Source organism: Aythya ferina, assembly GCF_964211825.1.
Source record: "Aythya ferina genome assembly, chromosome: 4".
Taxonomy (NCBI): domain Eukaryota; kingdom Metazoa; phylum Chordata; class Aves; order Anseriformes; family Anatidae; genus Aythya; species Aythya ferina.
The window spans coordinates 26735729-26753833 of NC_140300.1; the positions used below are offsets into that span (position 1 = coordinate 26735729).

General features: G+C 36.7%; 1 protein-coding gene across 2 annotated transcripts in view; it reads right to left on the reverse strand.

Moving 5' to 3' along the window:
• GABRA4 (gamma-aminobutyric acid type A receptor subunit alpha4) overlaps nt 1–18105 on the reverse strand; it is a 47116-nt gene that overhangs the window by 15389 nt on the left and 13622 nt on the right. For both annotated transcript variants that reach the window (XM_084518610.1, XM_084518611.1), the window contains 3 exons: nt 16820–16963; nt 15282–15434; nt 9922–10181 (listed from right to left, as the gene is read on the reverse strand). In XM_084518610.1, coding sequence (XP_084374736.1) covers nt 9922–10181; nt 15282–15434; nt 16820–16963 — 557 coding nt within the window. The remainder of the gene's footprint in view (nt 1–9921; nt 10182–15281; nt 15435–16819; nt 16964–18105) is intronic.

Below are 18105 nucleotides of genomic sequence, written 5' to 3' on the forward strand. Positions count from 1 at the left end.
AATTGGGAAAAACACATTCAGTATGAATTCTTCCTATGTAGAGAGTGCTAATGCAAGATGCCTTTTTTTGCTAGTCCCAGAGCAGAAAGTCCGTTTTATCTGACATAAAGATAGGATAACTAAACAAACCTCCTTGCAGGCATGTGTAAAATGTGGTAATTAATGCTGCTTCCTTCCCTTGACAAGTGGATTCACAAGCAATTGACTGTGAATAATAAAATGAAGGATGGTGTTAGCATACTTTAAAATAAATCTATATGATCTATTGTTAAATACTATGGCAGATTCATGGAGCAAGACTGATGGTAAACTTCTGTGAAAAATGTACAGATGAAAACGCTTCCTATCACAATAAATAAATAAATAAAATCCACTCACAGATCATTTCCTTTTATATTTAAGCTCAACTTCGATGGATACTGCTATTTACTACCACACAAGAATGCTGCACAAACATGAGTCAATCTAACCTCTTCAATATTTAACAAGGTTGGCACACTATAAACAGCTGCTCACATAATGTGGAAATCCTGAAACATTCTCTAAGCCTATATAAGCCTTGACTTGAGCCAAAAAATAAAGTACTGCATTGTTTTGTATGTATTGCCAGTTTTTCGACAAGCAAGCCAACTTTGCACTTCAATGAAGTCAGATTGCAAATTTAGCATGCACTGAAGTAGTCTGCAGCAGCTGAGCTGAGATTCATGGGAATGGGATCATCAGCACAGCAATACACAATACCGAACTGACAAACTTAGTCATCTTGTTACAGAACAAAGAGAGGTGGTAACAGCCACAGTACATCTTTCCTATGATAAGGCCAACCTAGAATCTGTAAAACAAACAAGAACACTATTTAGAAGTCACATGCCAAGTTCTAGGGGGAACACAGTAATGATAAAAGCAAATGCCAGGATATCACGCAATTTTATCCTATGATTGTATTTAAGAACATGAACACAAAGAACACTGAAAGCTGTGAGAAATTCTTGTCTTTGTACAGCACAGAGTTAGCTCCTTCATACATCTCAGCGGCATCTTCCTATATCCTATTTGTGTTCTACATAGCAGCTTTCAATTATTCCCTGCAGTTTTAAATTTGTTCATAATTTGTACTATAGATACATCCTGTTGGGACTGTAGTCCAAAATAAAGCAGGTCCTACTGGCCAGCCTAACACAGATTCAGTAGTACTTGACATTAAAATCCTTTTCACAGGCCTCTGGCCACTAGGGGACACAACCATCACCAACTTCTTATGAGCAGGTACACACTGAAACTAGGGCCATGCATTTGCAAGGTAATGCAGAGCTTCTATTCTAATCAGCCCCAGCACACTGTGGAAAACAGTTCAGCAGTCCTGGGGTTAGATACATGGACACTTCAGTAGCTCTGCTCAGCCTCATCCTACTACAGACTCTCAGAGGAACATTATGCAAGGTCCCAGGGCTGCTTTTACACCATTTGTTTACTGAAACAGGGAGCTCAGCGGTGCATGCCAATGCATTTTCTAGATCCTTAGCACATCTTTGACGCAGGATTTCACTGAAATGGTATCTCTTTGGGACACAGACAGTACAATATTTAAAGCAGTATCTTCTACCTTCTCAAGGATAAATTCACAGTGGAATTTACAAGTGACATCATCACCATCCGGTACCAATCCTAAGTATCCGATACCTAGAAGCAGCAGAGAGCTAACACTTTTGACATCCAGCAAGCAGCTGTCAAATCTGGGGAGAAACACCCTAGAGAGCAGATTTGAGATTACATGCCTTTAGAGTAGCAGTCATCAGACTCTATCCAGCACTCTTGGCTCTGAGCTCTTTCCTGAGGCTAGATAGCTAAATCACAGTATGAAACGATACACACAAAAAGACTGTGTCCCTCTCTACAGTAGCCCTGCACCCAGGATGGGAACCTGTGTTTGGTGAAAGATGACAACTTCTGAAATCTGCCAGGACTGTGGCAGGGATATCAGCCCAGGTCTCCACCTCTTAAGTGCTTACCCACCAGGCTACTGGATATCCCATGACAGGTGGTTCTCATTTCCTTCCTATAGATGTTGCACTCTGCACTCTTCAATCTCACCCTCCCATTGCACTGAAAGCCCAAACAAGCTGATCCAAGAATCAGTTCCTCCCACTCTCCCCAGCCCCATATAAATTATTTAACAGAACAGAAACAGCTTCAATCAGAGCTTAGCAAACATCCCATGCACTACCAAGTAGTATTCTGGTTACTAAAACAGTTCTCTGAGACAGAACAGGCAGGACACAAGCCTGCTCAGACTCCAGGATGAAGCACAGTAGGTATTTCTTCCACCTAAGATTCATGGCAAATGCTCTGGAAGCAACAAGACGGTTCTGTACATGTCTACCCAGGGAAATTTAGTAATTAAGCCTTTTAGGTGCCTAATCACCATTTTGGGCACTTAATATCCTCAGATTAAATAACTAAATAAATAAATAAATAGGGTACCATGATCAGAGCAGTTTTAAAGTCACACAGAAGAGATTTATCAGAATAATCAAGCATAAAATGAAGAGGTATTACTATAATGGAATGAAAAGTGAACAGTAAACAAACATCTTTATGCCTCAATAGTGATCTTGCAAGACTAAGATTAGAATCTTTTGTGATAGTATTATTAAGCCTTCAATATGACACAGGTAAATTAATATATTGGAAGATCAGTGATCTGCTATACAAAAGCACGGGTTTCCAAAACTGAGGGATCTCTGTTAATTCATAGAAAAACTCATACAAAAAAATTGGAAGGCTTAAAGCAACCAAGAGTCTGGCATTACATACTGTTTATCTGCAATATGAATATTGTTTGTGTGGTAATTAAGTAATATTTTCCTATTAAACTCTACTACAGTGTTTTTTATCCTTTCCATTCCTTCCTAAGAAAACAGTCTGTTCTTTTGGGAGGACATTACATAGCCTGCCAAATTCACACCATTTGACATTTACCAGGGAAGTAGCATGTTGTCATCAGTGTAAATAATGCTGCTTGTCCCAATTCCCACTGAGTCACCATATTGCCATGCTGCTAGCAAATGCACAACTTGGAGGAGAAATCTACCATGTTTTACTATTATGTTGCAGAGCCAGTCAATCAAAATTTTACTGGAATAGTACTAGAGATTTTGTTTTGCCTTACAGAGCCCTGGAATATGATCAAGTAAAAGCTCCACCTGCCACAAAACACAATGAATTCCAATTTATAGCTTTAGCAATGCAAACAGCAACACAGATTGCTCAGGGAGAAAAAGCAAGGGGAGGTAAGCTACAACAGCCAGTCCACCATCCATGCTGCCGACTTTATGATCTGAATCATGCAAGAGGAGGAGAGGTAAGAAGATCCTGCATCGCACAATTGCATATGCCTACAAGTGTGTGATGTGGAAGAAAAGCAAATTCAAAGTTAGAGAGACATAAGAAAAAACTACAAGGAGCTTTTTTTTTTTTTAAAAAAAAAAAAAAAGATGCCAATCAAGCCCATGCCAAATAAACACATCCACCTGTATAGCAGTTAATAGCCATTAAGAGTTAAAAGCACACACATGTATATTGTCTTAAACACTGTGTTTATATCATGACAAAAATGAAAGAACTGAAAACGGAGCTACAGAGAAAAAATCTACTAGGATAGGTTAAGTGCTAACCAATTCTGGAGGTGCTCTGTAAAACATCTACAAAAGGAAGAACGTGTGATTAGGAACCAAAGAACATTATTTTCTGTATCTTCAAGTTTTAGTGACCTTAAAACCTTACTTAAATTTGCTTCAGTACTTTGCTGAAAATGCCTTGAACAGTCCTCATAAACTTTCCCGAACTTCTCATTGTTTATTTCTTCTGACTCCAAATTTCCCAGAGTAAAAATAAAGTCAGCTAGAAATCTCACACAGCAGTGAAACTCAACTGCAATTTGGTGTCATTGGGCTCCACAGTATTGAAAACTCATTGTGGAGGAGAAACAAAATTGAAGTTTAAATATACACGCAGAAAATATTTTAAGCAGAAAATATGAAGAGGCTTGAGTTTACAGGCATCATGGGGAAACCTATTAACACCCTGAGATTTTGTATAATGCTGAACAAACTGAAAACCCTCCCCCTGACACCATAAAGGTCTATTCTGAGTTGGTGTTTCTGATATGCTACCACCTTCTTTTGTTTTTCCAAGTACTTATATTTATTTATACAAAATAAAAGAAGAAAAAATTAAGGAAGTTGGAATTAGATCAATACAAGACTTTACTTACTGCTTAGAACTGATATTAGCACAAAACTAACTCTTATTATTAAAATAAACTTGTATTTATTCAAATGATGAAACCTGAAGGAGACCTGAAACCTCATCAGGAGACCAGCACAGTGACAGAGAAAGGCACTTATGGTTTTTGTTTGTTTTAATTAAAACAGTAGGTCTTAGTATTTTCTAGAATAACAAGAGATTGACGTTACTGAGCTATACTTTAGTTTCCAAAATAAAAGCCTTATCCAAATTAAGTCTTCCAGTAACTACAGTAAACACTGTCAAGTCCTTGAGCATTAGACAAATAACAGCAGAGCATATCCCTCATATTCCCTTGCCTACAATTGTGGTAGTTCATTATAATACTTAGAGAAAATTGAAGAGTGAGCAATTACCATATTTCCAAGTAATGTTTGGAGGAGGTAGCACTCCAGCAGGATTTCTTGTTTAGTTATAAATCAATCATAATCCTGCCTTTTGTGCACATCAGTAAAAAAAAAAAAAAAAAAAAAAAAAAAAGTAAAAATTCCCCTTTCCATAAGAAAACTTCATTCCACAACTTTGAATTCCAACAGTTATGTTATTTTTATCAACACCCAGCTATTTTTTACCTTTGTGATAACTGAATTCTGGAATTCAATGGAGCTTACATCACATTTAAGTTGGATCAGAATCTAGCCCCAAACTTAACACTACTTTGTGTAGTTTTAGTAATTACTCTGCTCACTTAGCTAAGAGAAATGTTTTTTACTTCCACTGTCAATTTATTCCACAACTGAAATGTATCAAAGGTAGAGCAGTATCAGGTTCTTGGAAAGAAATCAGAGCTTTTAATGTAACACTTTAATTTATGCTGTTTAGAAAGATATACCATGTAAAATATTAGGAAAAACATTTATAATTGTTGACCTCAAATTTATGTCCCAATCATTGTGTTGTTTGACCATATATTTAGCTTTATACGTTGTCAGTAGTTCCAGTTCCTGGATAGGGCTACCTAAGTCTAACAAACAAAAAAGCAAAAGCAAAAAAACAAAAATCAAAACAAAAAACAAAACGACCAAGCAACCAACCAAAAAAAACCACACTTTTGTACCTGAGCATTACAGGTAGTAAAATACTTTAAAGACCACTTTGTTGGGATACCTAAAAGGTAGAATAGATCCAAAGTTCCCACTAAATCACTGCAGCATTGTTCCAGGTAGCCACTCTCTTAGCTTTCAAATAGCATTTAGTATGTGTACATTATGACTCTAAATCATTGACAGCAAAAGTGTTGACTAATGGAGCTAAAGCAACAGAAAATTGTTGACATGTCAAATAAATTATTCACACAGCACAGTGGTACCCCTTCTTAAGGTCCTATCCTTCCATTTGCATGAACTCCAAAAAGCTCTTGAGCCTGAAGTCCTTTAATAGGATCTGTGACTTAAAAAAAAAAAAAAAAAGCTTATTATCTACTGAAATGCTGTTCCATCTCCACTATTAAGTCATGCATCCTCATGAGGAGGTCAATAAACAGAGCATCCCTTTGTGGTCCAAGTACCCCATTTAGATGTGGCTGCTCCTCAAATAACTCCCTCTGCATATGTGAAAAATGGATTTAGTTGCACTTCTCTATTTGCTGGGAGAGGGGAAGCTATTATTCTATTAGCCCCACAGTAACAAGAAACATGACAGTGTCACTTGTAAACTTACCAGGTACACTATGGATGCTCCAGTTAGGACAGGAGTGTGCATCTATGCAACTGAAGAGCTTAACCCCTGAGTTCCTCCATTAAATGCTAAATGGCTAACTCAAGACAGTGTGACACTTAACCAGCTTCAGAAAATGGGAAGAAAGTTCACTAATTACAATCTACTTGTTATCAAGCTTAACAAAATTATTCCATTCAAAAGGTTTGTTTGAGTCTGACCTGTTTTTTTCAAGTTTCTCACTCTTGTAACAAACAGCTGAGGTTGAAGCTCATTCTAACAGTGTTTAGAAGCCTGTTTTTGAAGAATATTTTTCGGTAACATTCTTCATCTCCAAAATTGGATAGGTCTTTAAAAATAAACTTCATAAGAATACAGTGAAAAGGAAATAGTGCAGAAGCATAAAAATAGATCATAAAAATAGATTCAGGAGCCCAATAACAACCTATAAATCATTCATTTCCATCACATACTGACTTGCAACAACACTTCTGCTTTTACTAAAGAAAGGAGTTCAGAATGCTTCAGGACAGGTTCGTTCCTTCCAACCTGAAAGCAATTTAACTTGGTCCCAAGACAAGGAAATCACAGGAGACCACAGTGTAAGTCATCTTTCTTAGCTTAGACTTGAACACTATCTCACTGGGGCTGACAAAAGGGATGAAGGAGGCTGTCCAAGTCCCTTGTGAACTCAAGGCAGGTCTCAAACAAGCTTGGGTCCTACTCATGTGATAACAACTGCAGATCTGCACTCCTCCTTATGGAAATACATTTGTTTGTATCAGAAAGATATATGCTACAAGAAGAAAAAGAGTTAAAATGGGGGAATAGATAAAAAATGAGTACAACGGCATGGCTAAAATGATATCAGGTGATAGAGGAGCACACACTTCATCTGCAGGCACTACAAAAGTTGTCTGTTCCCTCCTACCTACACCAACCCAGTAAATTAGCTTCACACAAGGAATTTTGTTTGGATTTAAACACTATTCAGACTACTTAGCTAGTCTCCAAGATCCTTTTAATGCTTAATGTAACTGATAAATTGACCAGTCATGTCCACTGTGTGGATCAAAGAAGTCAATACAATTACACAAGAGACTAATTCCACAAAGCTTAATTTTGTGAGTGGCAAATTTACCAGATCAGGCAAAGACAGTTCAAACAAAAACAACGACAACAAACTTTGAAAGCCTTTGCTTGAGCTCTGGCAACTGTGCTGCTAACAATAGAATTTCTAGCAGATTAGCAGCAATGTACAGCAAACTTTAAAAAATGTATTTTAACTGGGTAAAAAAATCTAAAACTACTGTTTAGCTGTGGAGACTAAATGTGTAGTATTTGTTTATGTTAAGAAATAATACTTAGAGGTTATATGCTGCAGACAATTGTCGTACATTCTTTATGTACCACAGATTTGCAGTAAACCTGGGATTGTGTGATCTCTGGTAATACAGTGCTGATTAGACAGTATACATAGAGAAAAATCAGATTTATAAGAAGACATAAGAAGATTTGAGATTATCCTTTCAGTCCTAGAACTAAAAATTTTAAGGAGAAGGGCTGTATTACATATCAGGTTGACATAACAGTCACATTTGCTTCTAGTGACCTTCTGTGCAGCAAGACACAAGAACAGAAATCCTTCTCTAGTCATTGAAGGGACTGCATGATAGCTAAGACCTTTTAACATATCTGTGAGCTCTCCCTCCTGGAAGAGCAAAGAATCAAGTCTCAGCATAGGCATGATTCAAAAAAAACACCATAAAAATAACAGTTCCTGACATTATCATCATTGTCACTGTCACACATACAATTTTAATGCATAACCCTTCAAAACAATAGATTGCTCCCCTGACTGCTTTTAAGATCCCCAAACCTGTAAGCAGACTACCACATCTATCTCAGAGATAATAATTTAGCAACAGAATAGAACTCACATCCCAGTTTACCTAGTTTTAAATTTGGGTGAATCTGCATGTGGTCTATTGTTGCTGTTGTGAAGTCTTGTATGTTTGTTTTAAAATATTTTCTCCAAAACATTTGTGTAAATGTTGAAGTACAATACAAGACGGACACACAGCAATTCTGACCATGAATCAAAACCAATATTTTAAACCTCCATCATTACTACCTGAGAAAACTACTATTTCTCCTTGTGTTTTAATCAGATCTTACAAATAAATCTAGTATTAAGCTATTATGCAATTTATTTTCCTACAGACTCAAGTAAAACTTCACTGTCTCCAAAAGCAATATTTATTACCACTCTCGGAGTGCTCAAGATGCTATATTAAACTGCATGCTGTACCACCAAGAAAATTAGCTAGATAAATTAATGTAGAAAGAGAACCACATGCTACTATAAGCATACTTTTTCTTGTTCCTGACTCTTACTAGCAGTGAACAGAGTGACGTGTAATAAACTCTTCAGGAGCACATCCATCCTTTTAAGTAGAATTGGGAACTAGCAGAACAACACAGCCAGAAGACTGAAAACAATAATGATGTATGGTAGGAGAGCAAAGAAGAGGAAGAAAAATGGAAGTGGGTGGACAGCAACTGAGGAGTGATATCAAATGGATTGGGTGGGAAGGCAAAAAGAGCAAATGAATAAGGAAGGAGACAAATGAGATGTGAAAAGAGACAGAAGACAAAATTACCAAGAGTTAGTCTAAAACAGTAGCTCTTAAATCATGGCTCAGTCAAAGGAAATTACAAAGTCAGCCTGACAGGAAGAGTAAATTACGATGTTGCTGTCAGCGTATTAGTTCTCGGTGTTGTCAAGAGAGCTAGCCATGACTGAGAGGTACTGGCCTACCATATGGCCAGTACAAGTGCTGTAATGACTTTGTTAGCCAAGTGTCTAATGAACAGGAGGAGGACCGCAGCAGCTAGTGAGGACAGAGAAACCAGCAAAGGGAGGAAAGGAGAATTACTCGTGAGCTCAGCTAGAAGCCAGATCAGGCCCTTATTAACTGGTCAGCACACTAAGATAACTACCACACAAGTCACACAATCCAACATGCTAAGATAGCTGAAAAGTATTCCGCTAAACAGAGCCCCAAAGCCTTTTCAGTTAGGTGAGCTCCTATGCAAAGATACATAAGTTACATAAAAATAGCATCTATGGTGGACAGAAAGCTTCATCCAGCATTCTTCAAAAAATCCTGAAATTGTAGCTGATTAAGAACAAAAACTCTATATGCAATGAGAGGATAACAGTGATAGTGAGGGAAATTCTCTGAGGTACAACTGCAATGTTTTAGCATATTTTAATTTGTTGGAGACGTTATCCACAGAAGGGAATGTGCTGTCCAGATAACCTGTAATATCTTGGTCTGTATCATCCATCCAAGCAAAATCAATACATAAAGGGAAAGAAAGCTTCATAAAGATACCCATCCCCTTTGACCCTCATCAAAACATGACTAAATATAGAAGAAATGGCAGATATGAACAGACACAACCTCTTCCTCTCCTCCAAGTTAATCCAATCTCCAAAAGTGAAAGTAAAAATTAAATAAAGCTTAATGAGATTTTGTCATTGAATACAGTGGAGCACTAGTCTTCCTTGATGTTGACTTACACTGCATGCAGGGGGAGAAAGTCATCTGCCAGACACTTATACACCACACTGAATCCAGAGTCAAGAATGAGGCAAACACTTTTTTATGACTGCTCTGTAGAGAGAGCTGCACACCTCCAGGGTGCTGTCCCTGAGGGAATCTGAAATAGAATCTGTTGTTTTATAGTCCTGAGCAGGAGATACAATTCTGTTGGGATGGGCCCAGATGGAGAAGACCTGCTGGGACACGTCAAGAACTTTGTTCACTGTCTCCTCTGGAGACAGTGTTGGGAGGGTACTCAGAGGGAGCCTGGGAGGAGGTTAAAGTCCTAGTTTTGCTGAGAAACACTACCAAAAAAAAAGGAAGATAATTTTATAAATTGAAATCATACCGTGACTGTCTCTTCTGTACTTTTTTCTCTTTGTATAGGAGCAACTGGAAATTCAAGGAGGGATTTTACTGTCTTCCTTTTGGCTCTTTCCATTTGAATATTAGTAAAATAGTTGACAGCAGCAAACTCGATAAGAGCAGAGAACACAAAGGCAAAGCAGACCGCTATGAACCAGTCCATGGCAGTAGCATAGGATACTTTTGGCAGTGAGTGTCTTGCACTGATGCTCAGTGTCGTCATTGTCAACACTGTGGTTATTCCTTCAAAGAAACAGAACAAAATCACTGTTGAATCCAAGAAAACCAAAGAGAACAAAAACAGGCAAACAGCTTCAAACAAAGAATCTTAAAGCACTTAGGAATCATTTAAATTAATTCACATCTGCAAACCCCATTATCATGAACAAAAACATAGTTACATTGTAAGATATTATAACAGAAGTCACTTTGCAGTGTTCCACTCATGATCTCAACAGTAAATGGAAGAAAATACATCTCTATGTTCGGTTAAAAAATAGTATTATTTTTAATTATAGTAATATAGAGATTTTCACATTTAAATCAATATAGGAAACATGGTGTAAGATATGTATCTATGTTTTCTCAGCACTGCAAAATGATGTACCATGTAATTCTACTGCCATAAGCATGATACAGATGTTGCTATCAGACAGTGCACCCTGTATTTGCTTAATAAAACAGTTTTAAGAAACTCCAAGGTCCTGCACTCAGAGATTCACCTTCCATAAAAATGAACTTCTGTGTAACACAGAAGAAATAATTCACAAGTGGAGTAAAGACAACTCATTTCTCAGCTGGATTAAGAAAACAGGGCTTAATCTTTCTTTGCTACTTGTGAATACTGCATTAGATTTAAGTCACTGCAACTACCACGTGCGTATGAATAGTAATTATACATGCACAGCAGTTAACCAGCATGGAAAGCCATGACTTTGTGACTTCAGTAGAACATCTACAGCTTACAAGCAGAAAATGTGGAAGCCTTAATTTCATATTTATTTTTTTTCATTGTTTAGAATTTCCATCAACAATTTATTTTCTAAATATTTGAATATAATTTATTTAATAGAGGAACACTGTGCTCCTCAGACTGCAACAAAAACATTTTTCCTGTAATGGTTTTAGAAAGCTAACGATTACCCTGTGTCTGGTCTTCTGATCCCACTTGCAATCCAGATGCCATTAAATCATGGCAAATTATTTTGGTGCTAAGGAAAACTATAATGTTTTGTGAACAACTCTGTTAATTAGCAAGCCATCACCTTATCTTTTAAACCCTTCTGCTACCACTCAACTGATGAAATTTAATTAGGATTTCATCTTCTGAAAGAGCAACTTCAATTAAAGTGTACATGCATGAACACTGAGCTCAAATATGACCACTTCATGATAATACTTCAAGTGAAAACACCAGCTATATACAACCAATGTTTTTTTTCTTTCATCCAAAATATTCCAAGAATAGTTAAAACATCAAGAATTCTTTATCTTTCAAATATAAAATACCATGTAAAGAATGAACACTGCTCAAGTCCTACCATGATAACCACAAGGACAACTGAATGCAAGTGTATATACATCTTTACTCTTACGAAAAGAACACTTGTACCCATTTTAATTCAAGAGGAAATGCATATACTGAGAAAAATTCAAAATAATTAAGAGCCTGTTTTCCAACAGGATCTTCACACACCCTCTTCCCTAAACGGGCATATCCCATCTGGGGAACCTAATATGAAAAAGCTTCATATATATACTGCCACACAGAGAACAGGACACAATTAAAACAGCCTCTCCTATTAAAAAAAAAAAAAAAAAAAAAAAAAAGACAAGAAAAGAGCAGCAGTTAGTTCATAAATGCATAAAGAATATCTCAGAGCAAACTCAGCAGGATAAAAAACACAGATGCGAGCTCACAAAACCTTCTTCAGTGGGAAGGTGTTGAAAAACACACCACTGAAAATGTTTAATGCTGAGAAAAAAATTATGGAAAGTTATTTTATCCTGGAAGTGGCACATCCCTGCTTACCCTTATCCTTCCCAATTCTACTTTTGTTCTCTTTGAGCTAAAGATTATCTGAATTGTCTTTTTAAAAAGATATTTATTTAACAGATATAAGAACAGGATGAAGTGAACCAACTAGACAATGATTAACCAAATGTAAGGAGGAGAGGGCAGGCCATGACAGTGTTACACAGTTTACTGTCTCAGTCTTTATCAGTTTTTCCCCTATGAAACCATTCTGATGAAAGACTTGCAGTTGTCTCTGCAACTGCCCTTGGATACATGCCATAGTTATTTATAGGGTGGCAAATTATGTTCTGGTAAATATATATATATATACACATACACATGAACTGTAGTTATCCAGAGATAAGTACTTGCAAGCTTCTGATTAGAAATGCACATAGTTATACATGTATATAAATATATTTAAGAGTATTTTAATATAAAAAATAATTTTAAAAATCTGTTTGAGGAATAAAATTTCCTCTGTCTTTCCTCTAAGAAATACCAATCCTCCACAAATGGGTCTAAATCTCTGACTGCAGAAATCCCAATTTATGTACCTTATTAAGATTTATTTTACTATTACAGTTAAGAATTATGACAGCAAAGCATGAAGCCTTTATAAAAAGTGCAAATCACTGCTCCATGTGTAACTCCACATGCATACACAGGTCTGGCTAATATGCAATAAAGCAATGTAACGTTCTCACAGGGTTCTCTGGTTCATAGGAAAAGTAAATCTGTTAGTAAATTGGACCCACAACTGAAGGGGCAAATTCTACCTTCCTGAGAAGCTAATATTAACTGAAGTTCAAAACATACTGGGATGTCTCTATGACGATGTTGTGTTGGTGTCACAGCTGATGTGATTTTTCAGAAAACAGGTAGCAAACAGCCAGTAGTGGTTACATAACCAGTACACAACCATACTGGTTACATAGTAGTACGTAAGTTACCCTGTTTTAATGAAAACCCTTAACAAAAGCCTTAGATGAAAAAGCCTGTAAGTCTGGCAGTGAGAACAGAGAAAATGGTTTATAATGTCTAAATGGTGATGGGGAAAATACAGCATCCTTACTGAAATATGGGTCTTACAGCCATCACTTTTGCTCCTGCATTACTGATTCTGACTGGTACTGGGGGTCGTGACAGTTCTCCCAACTCAACCATGCCTGTTCCTGTTCACTTGCAACACTGCTACCCACATTTTTTGGGTTGTGGAGGTCTCAGGCTCTCACAAAGGAAACTGAAGGACATATGCTACAGCTCCTTGCCTACCTTATCACACCACTCAGCATTCACACACTGAAACTGGAAGCAGTGTGTGCCAGATGGTGGTAGTTGACCCAGACATATGACTGAACACACAGATGTGTGACTAGAATTCACTTGCACGTCTAATCCCACATCCAGCTAAGTGCTCCTCATACATCAGAACATTTCCATTTTGTTTTCTGCAATGCTGATATGACAGCAAGAGATCACACACTATTTAAGAAAAAGTGTGCTGGAAGACAACTCCCAACGAGCTACCCCCATATGAGGGATGATCAGAAATAGCAGTTTACCACTAAGATAAACGATTCAGGTCTAATACACCTGGTTTGTAAGCAAGAGATTAAGCATCCCTGTCTACTATTCAGGCTACTTTCTTGGGGAGGGGGGGGGGCTTTAAAAAAGATTAATGTTTACTGGATCCTATCTCCCAACCACGCATTGTTAACCTGTTAAACATTCAGAATATATTGTAAAACCAAGTCATTACATCTTTGTTCCACATGAAAAGCATCCATAGTGCATCATGTTCATCATAGTGCATCTTTTCCGTAGTAACAGACATCTTGACAGGCAGGAACTCCCTAGATTGTTCCTTGTCTGTCCTTCCTCCATTAACTTTGCCAATTTCTCTCTAATCATGCAGGAAAGACCTTTTGGCTAGCCTCTTCTAACAGTTCCTCTAGAAAGTCAGTACCATAGCAGATATTCTGGCTTCATTCTTATCTCTTGCCTGCAACATTTTTATCTTCTCTTAAGAATACCTTTACAAAACAGGGTCCCTTCTGGCATTTGTCAGAAAACTAAAAAAAAATACCCATACTTTAAGCCACCTGTTTCCAAAGCCATATTAGAGACTTAAATGTAACTTAGTATATGTCCAAAATCTATTATTATTTGTTCTCAGCTTTATATATGGATATAATGACACATATTACATATTGCTGTATGATTTCTACATTTTCAATTGTCACATTTTGTCTATAAATACAGATTCTACCTTTACAGTTCGTGGCACTACTCCCTTCAAAAAGCACTACTGTTCAACATTACTGCAAAGACATTTGAAGCAATATAATTGTTTGCCTAATATAATGCTCAAATTGAGAGCTACTGGAGATCTTACTAGCTTCACAGCTTGTTTTTCCTATAACTAATCATTAACCTTGTCTAATTTGTGATACCAAACAGTGTTCAGACTCTACTTACATGTCTGAATGAGCCAGCATGTAGAATAATTCTTATCACTCTTGCCAGCATCTATCTATAGTAAGGCTTTTTGTAGAACATTCTTTTCTTGATCAGTCCTGCTTTCAGCTATGCTATATTATAAAATCAAGACACTGCTCTATGAAGACTGCTTTTAAAATGTTTTTATCCTACTCCTTTGTTAGGAATCATACTTCCATTCAATTTCTTATGCTTTGTCTTCCTTAGAAGCTTTTTTATTTTTTTATTTTCAGTGTTCACTGCAGCATCACATTCAAACTCTATTTTGATGAGTTCAATTTTAATATCTTGCAATATTTTTTCCTTTTGAATTCATTTCCATAATGGAAATGGCAGACAGGAGAGAAGATCACTAAACGTGAAATTACAGTAACAGGATCTAAGCCTTGCTCATAGCAAGCTTCCACTGATGACACAGATATCTAGTTAGACATCTGCACATTTCACACATTACCAATCAAATTCTTTTAAAAGGATTTTAGAAAGCATGAGTTCAAGTAATTACACTACTGTAGGACAAAACTGCTCTGGATGCAGAGCAAGGACTTGACTAGATTAGCCTGGGCCAGGTCTTCCCAGATTGCTCCCCCATGCAGCTAGAATCCCCACCAACGTACACACATCATTCTTCTGAATAAATATTCCAAGCTTCTTTTCCCATTCCAAGTTTTCACGTACTACTGTCTTCATATACTGATAGAAAAAATTCTTCTGAATTTACCTTATTCCCTTGCTTCTGCACTAATACAGGGGCAGTATACCCTGTACATTAAAAAGACCTACTCTAGAGAAAGTCATTAATAGTGAAAAACAGAAATAGTTACCAAACACAGTTCTAGCTGGAACAGATTCCTTATTTATCCAAAATGAAACTTGAGAAAGGATGACGGTCATAATGCATGGGATATATGTCTGAATCATAAAATAACCCATTTTCCGTCTGAGGTGGAAGTAAACTGTCATAACAATATATTCACCTAAAAAAAAAAAAAATATATTTTTCTGACTGCGCATAAAATTTATGTGTAGCAGAATAACTGTTTCAGACTATCAACTAGGATGATTAAGATGATGCTAATCACAACACTTAACATGTATAGGAAGATATCTGCCTTACAAGACAAGAACAAAGATAAATTTTAACCAATAAATCCTGGAAACAACAGGTCCTTACAGTATTATTCTGAAGCTGCTTTCAAAAATACTGCATATACACAATTAACACTGGATCACTTTGCATAGCGTAAGTATGATTTAATTTTTTTTTTGGCATCTGCTGAAGAAAAGAGTTTCAAGACACAAATTATCTACCTACCACAGTATCCAGAACATTGTGGTACCCATCTGCTAAATAAAACAATTATAACAATGATGCATATAAAATGATACGGAAGCATCTCAGCTTTTTACTGTATTTATACACCAGCATCACTGTGATAAAGAGACATGCAAAAATCATTAAAAATGTCTTAAGTTTAGATAAAGTATCATTTTTAATATTAAACAAAATAGTTATAGTTTCAGCTTAAACTGAATAAATCATCTAAACAGAAGTACTACAGAAAAAGCATTTGGGGGACAGTAAGGAAACGGGGTCATTAACTCATAATAATCAATACACTAACAGGTCAATTTCTAGTGTACTTCAAAATGCTGTTTTATCTTACAAAAATCATCCTTAAAGCAATACATCACATATATTTGCTTTATTTGTTTCATTTTGACCATCTCACAACACCCAAACTTGCTGATGTTTAGAAAATGATTCCAATTTTTAAAAATATTTTGGGAATATGCTTGCTTTATCAGCAAACTGCTCATCAGTGATACTTCACTCATTTAGGATGCCTGTAGTTGCCATTTGCCTTATTTCTTACAGCATAAATCAGCAGAAGTATCTATTGTGACTAATGCATTTGTGCCTATCCTTATCTGACTAGAGGGTTTTTATGGTTTTAATAACCCATTCTGTATGCTCTACTTTTATCCCGAGCTGTTTGTACCGCCAAACAAAGGAAGTCTTTTGCACATAATGTGGATACAGTGCTGAGAAATTACTTCCTCACCCAGGCATCCTCTTGACTCTTCAAACTGCATTTTAAGCAGTGATTAAATACTCATTTTGTCCCTTGGAGTAATGATCTCATTCCAGTTTTCTGAAAGACCCTCGCAATCTACGGTAATGAATCTGCAAATGTAAATCTGAAGGACAGAAACCTAGTTCAGATTTATGTTCTCAGCCCTCAATATATACCCTATGACATTCAGTAGAATATCTTACAGGAAAGAAAGAAAAAAAGCCTAGGGCATTATTACAGGGTTAGTTTTACCTCAAATTAACTCTTGCTGATGAGATTCCTACCTGTAATAGATTTAATGGTTTCAGTGGATACCGTATGCCCAAGCAGGTCATACTGAACTAAACTGGAAGACTCCTCAGGAACTTCCACTGACTTCTCAGGTCCTTTTGTCCAGGTATAAATCATTTCACTCTTTGGATATGCATCTACAACACAGCACCAGTTTGCATAAATAGGAAACTTCTCACACCTTACCAGGACCCCAACCCAAACCTACTGAAATTTAACAGCAAGACTGACAGTAACAACTTTAGAAAATAACCTCCACGTGAAGTTGCCCCAAAAAACCACCCTCACATGAGAATAAATTGGAGCTAAAGTAATAAGTCAAGTGTCACACATAAATTAATTTCACATTTGAACGTGAAGTCTGAACACTACACTTTCTGGATCAGCCCTTACTGAGTATGTAAAGATTATCTTTAAGTTATTTTAGAAATTTCTATCTAAAAATTTATTATTAAAATATACAGTATCTAAAAAAAGAGTATGATAAAGAGGACACATTTTGGAGACTGGGTGCCAATTTCTTTACAGGAAATATGATTATACTAAAGTCAAAAGTTTAAGGGTATTTTTTGCCACAAACCAGAGGTCAGTAAAAGATTCAGTGTAGCCCAGAAATAAGAACTCCCAAAGAAACATTCTAACATTTAACACAAAAGACATAACTTAGGGCTAGCATTCAATCCCTACACAGCCCAAACTCCTGTTAAAATTCAATTAAACCAGTCTTGAATTTGAAATTGCTATGTCTTATTTAAGGTTTCACTGAAGAAGACACCAGATTAGTGTGAAGCACAATTTCTGCTGACTGATGATTCTGCCTGAAGAAATATGCTGGTGGAAAAGTCCCTACTATTGAAGTTCCCCTAGTACACATCTGATACCAAAGCCAATTCTAGAAATACCAGGTTCCCAGTCTCACCATAACTGGAAAGAAAAGCCTTATCAGAGCAGTATCTTTAATATCCTCATTTTGTTTGACTGACTACTCAGCTGTATAAGCTCAATGTATGCTAAGGAACAACTCTAAGCAGCTTCCAGTCATTTCTAACTTCAAAATTAAGGTGTCAAGGAAAGCAGATTACTGTCCAGCCGCTGACTACATCCCACCGTAAAGCAGCAGTGACCAGGGACACTTAGAAGAGTAACAGGATAAATAACAGAGCACATCAAGCGTCCCCAGGTGGTCACAACAATCTCTGCTGTGGATTAAAATCAGAGAATCATAATTGCCTCTCTCTGTTGCATGCAATATGTCCCAAAACATTCCTTCTAACAAAAG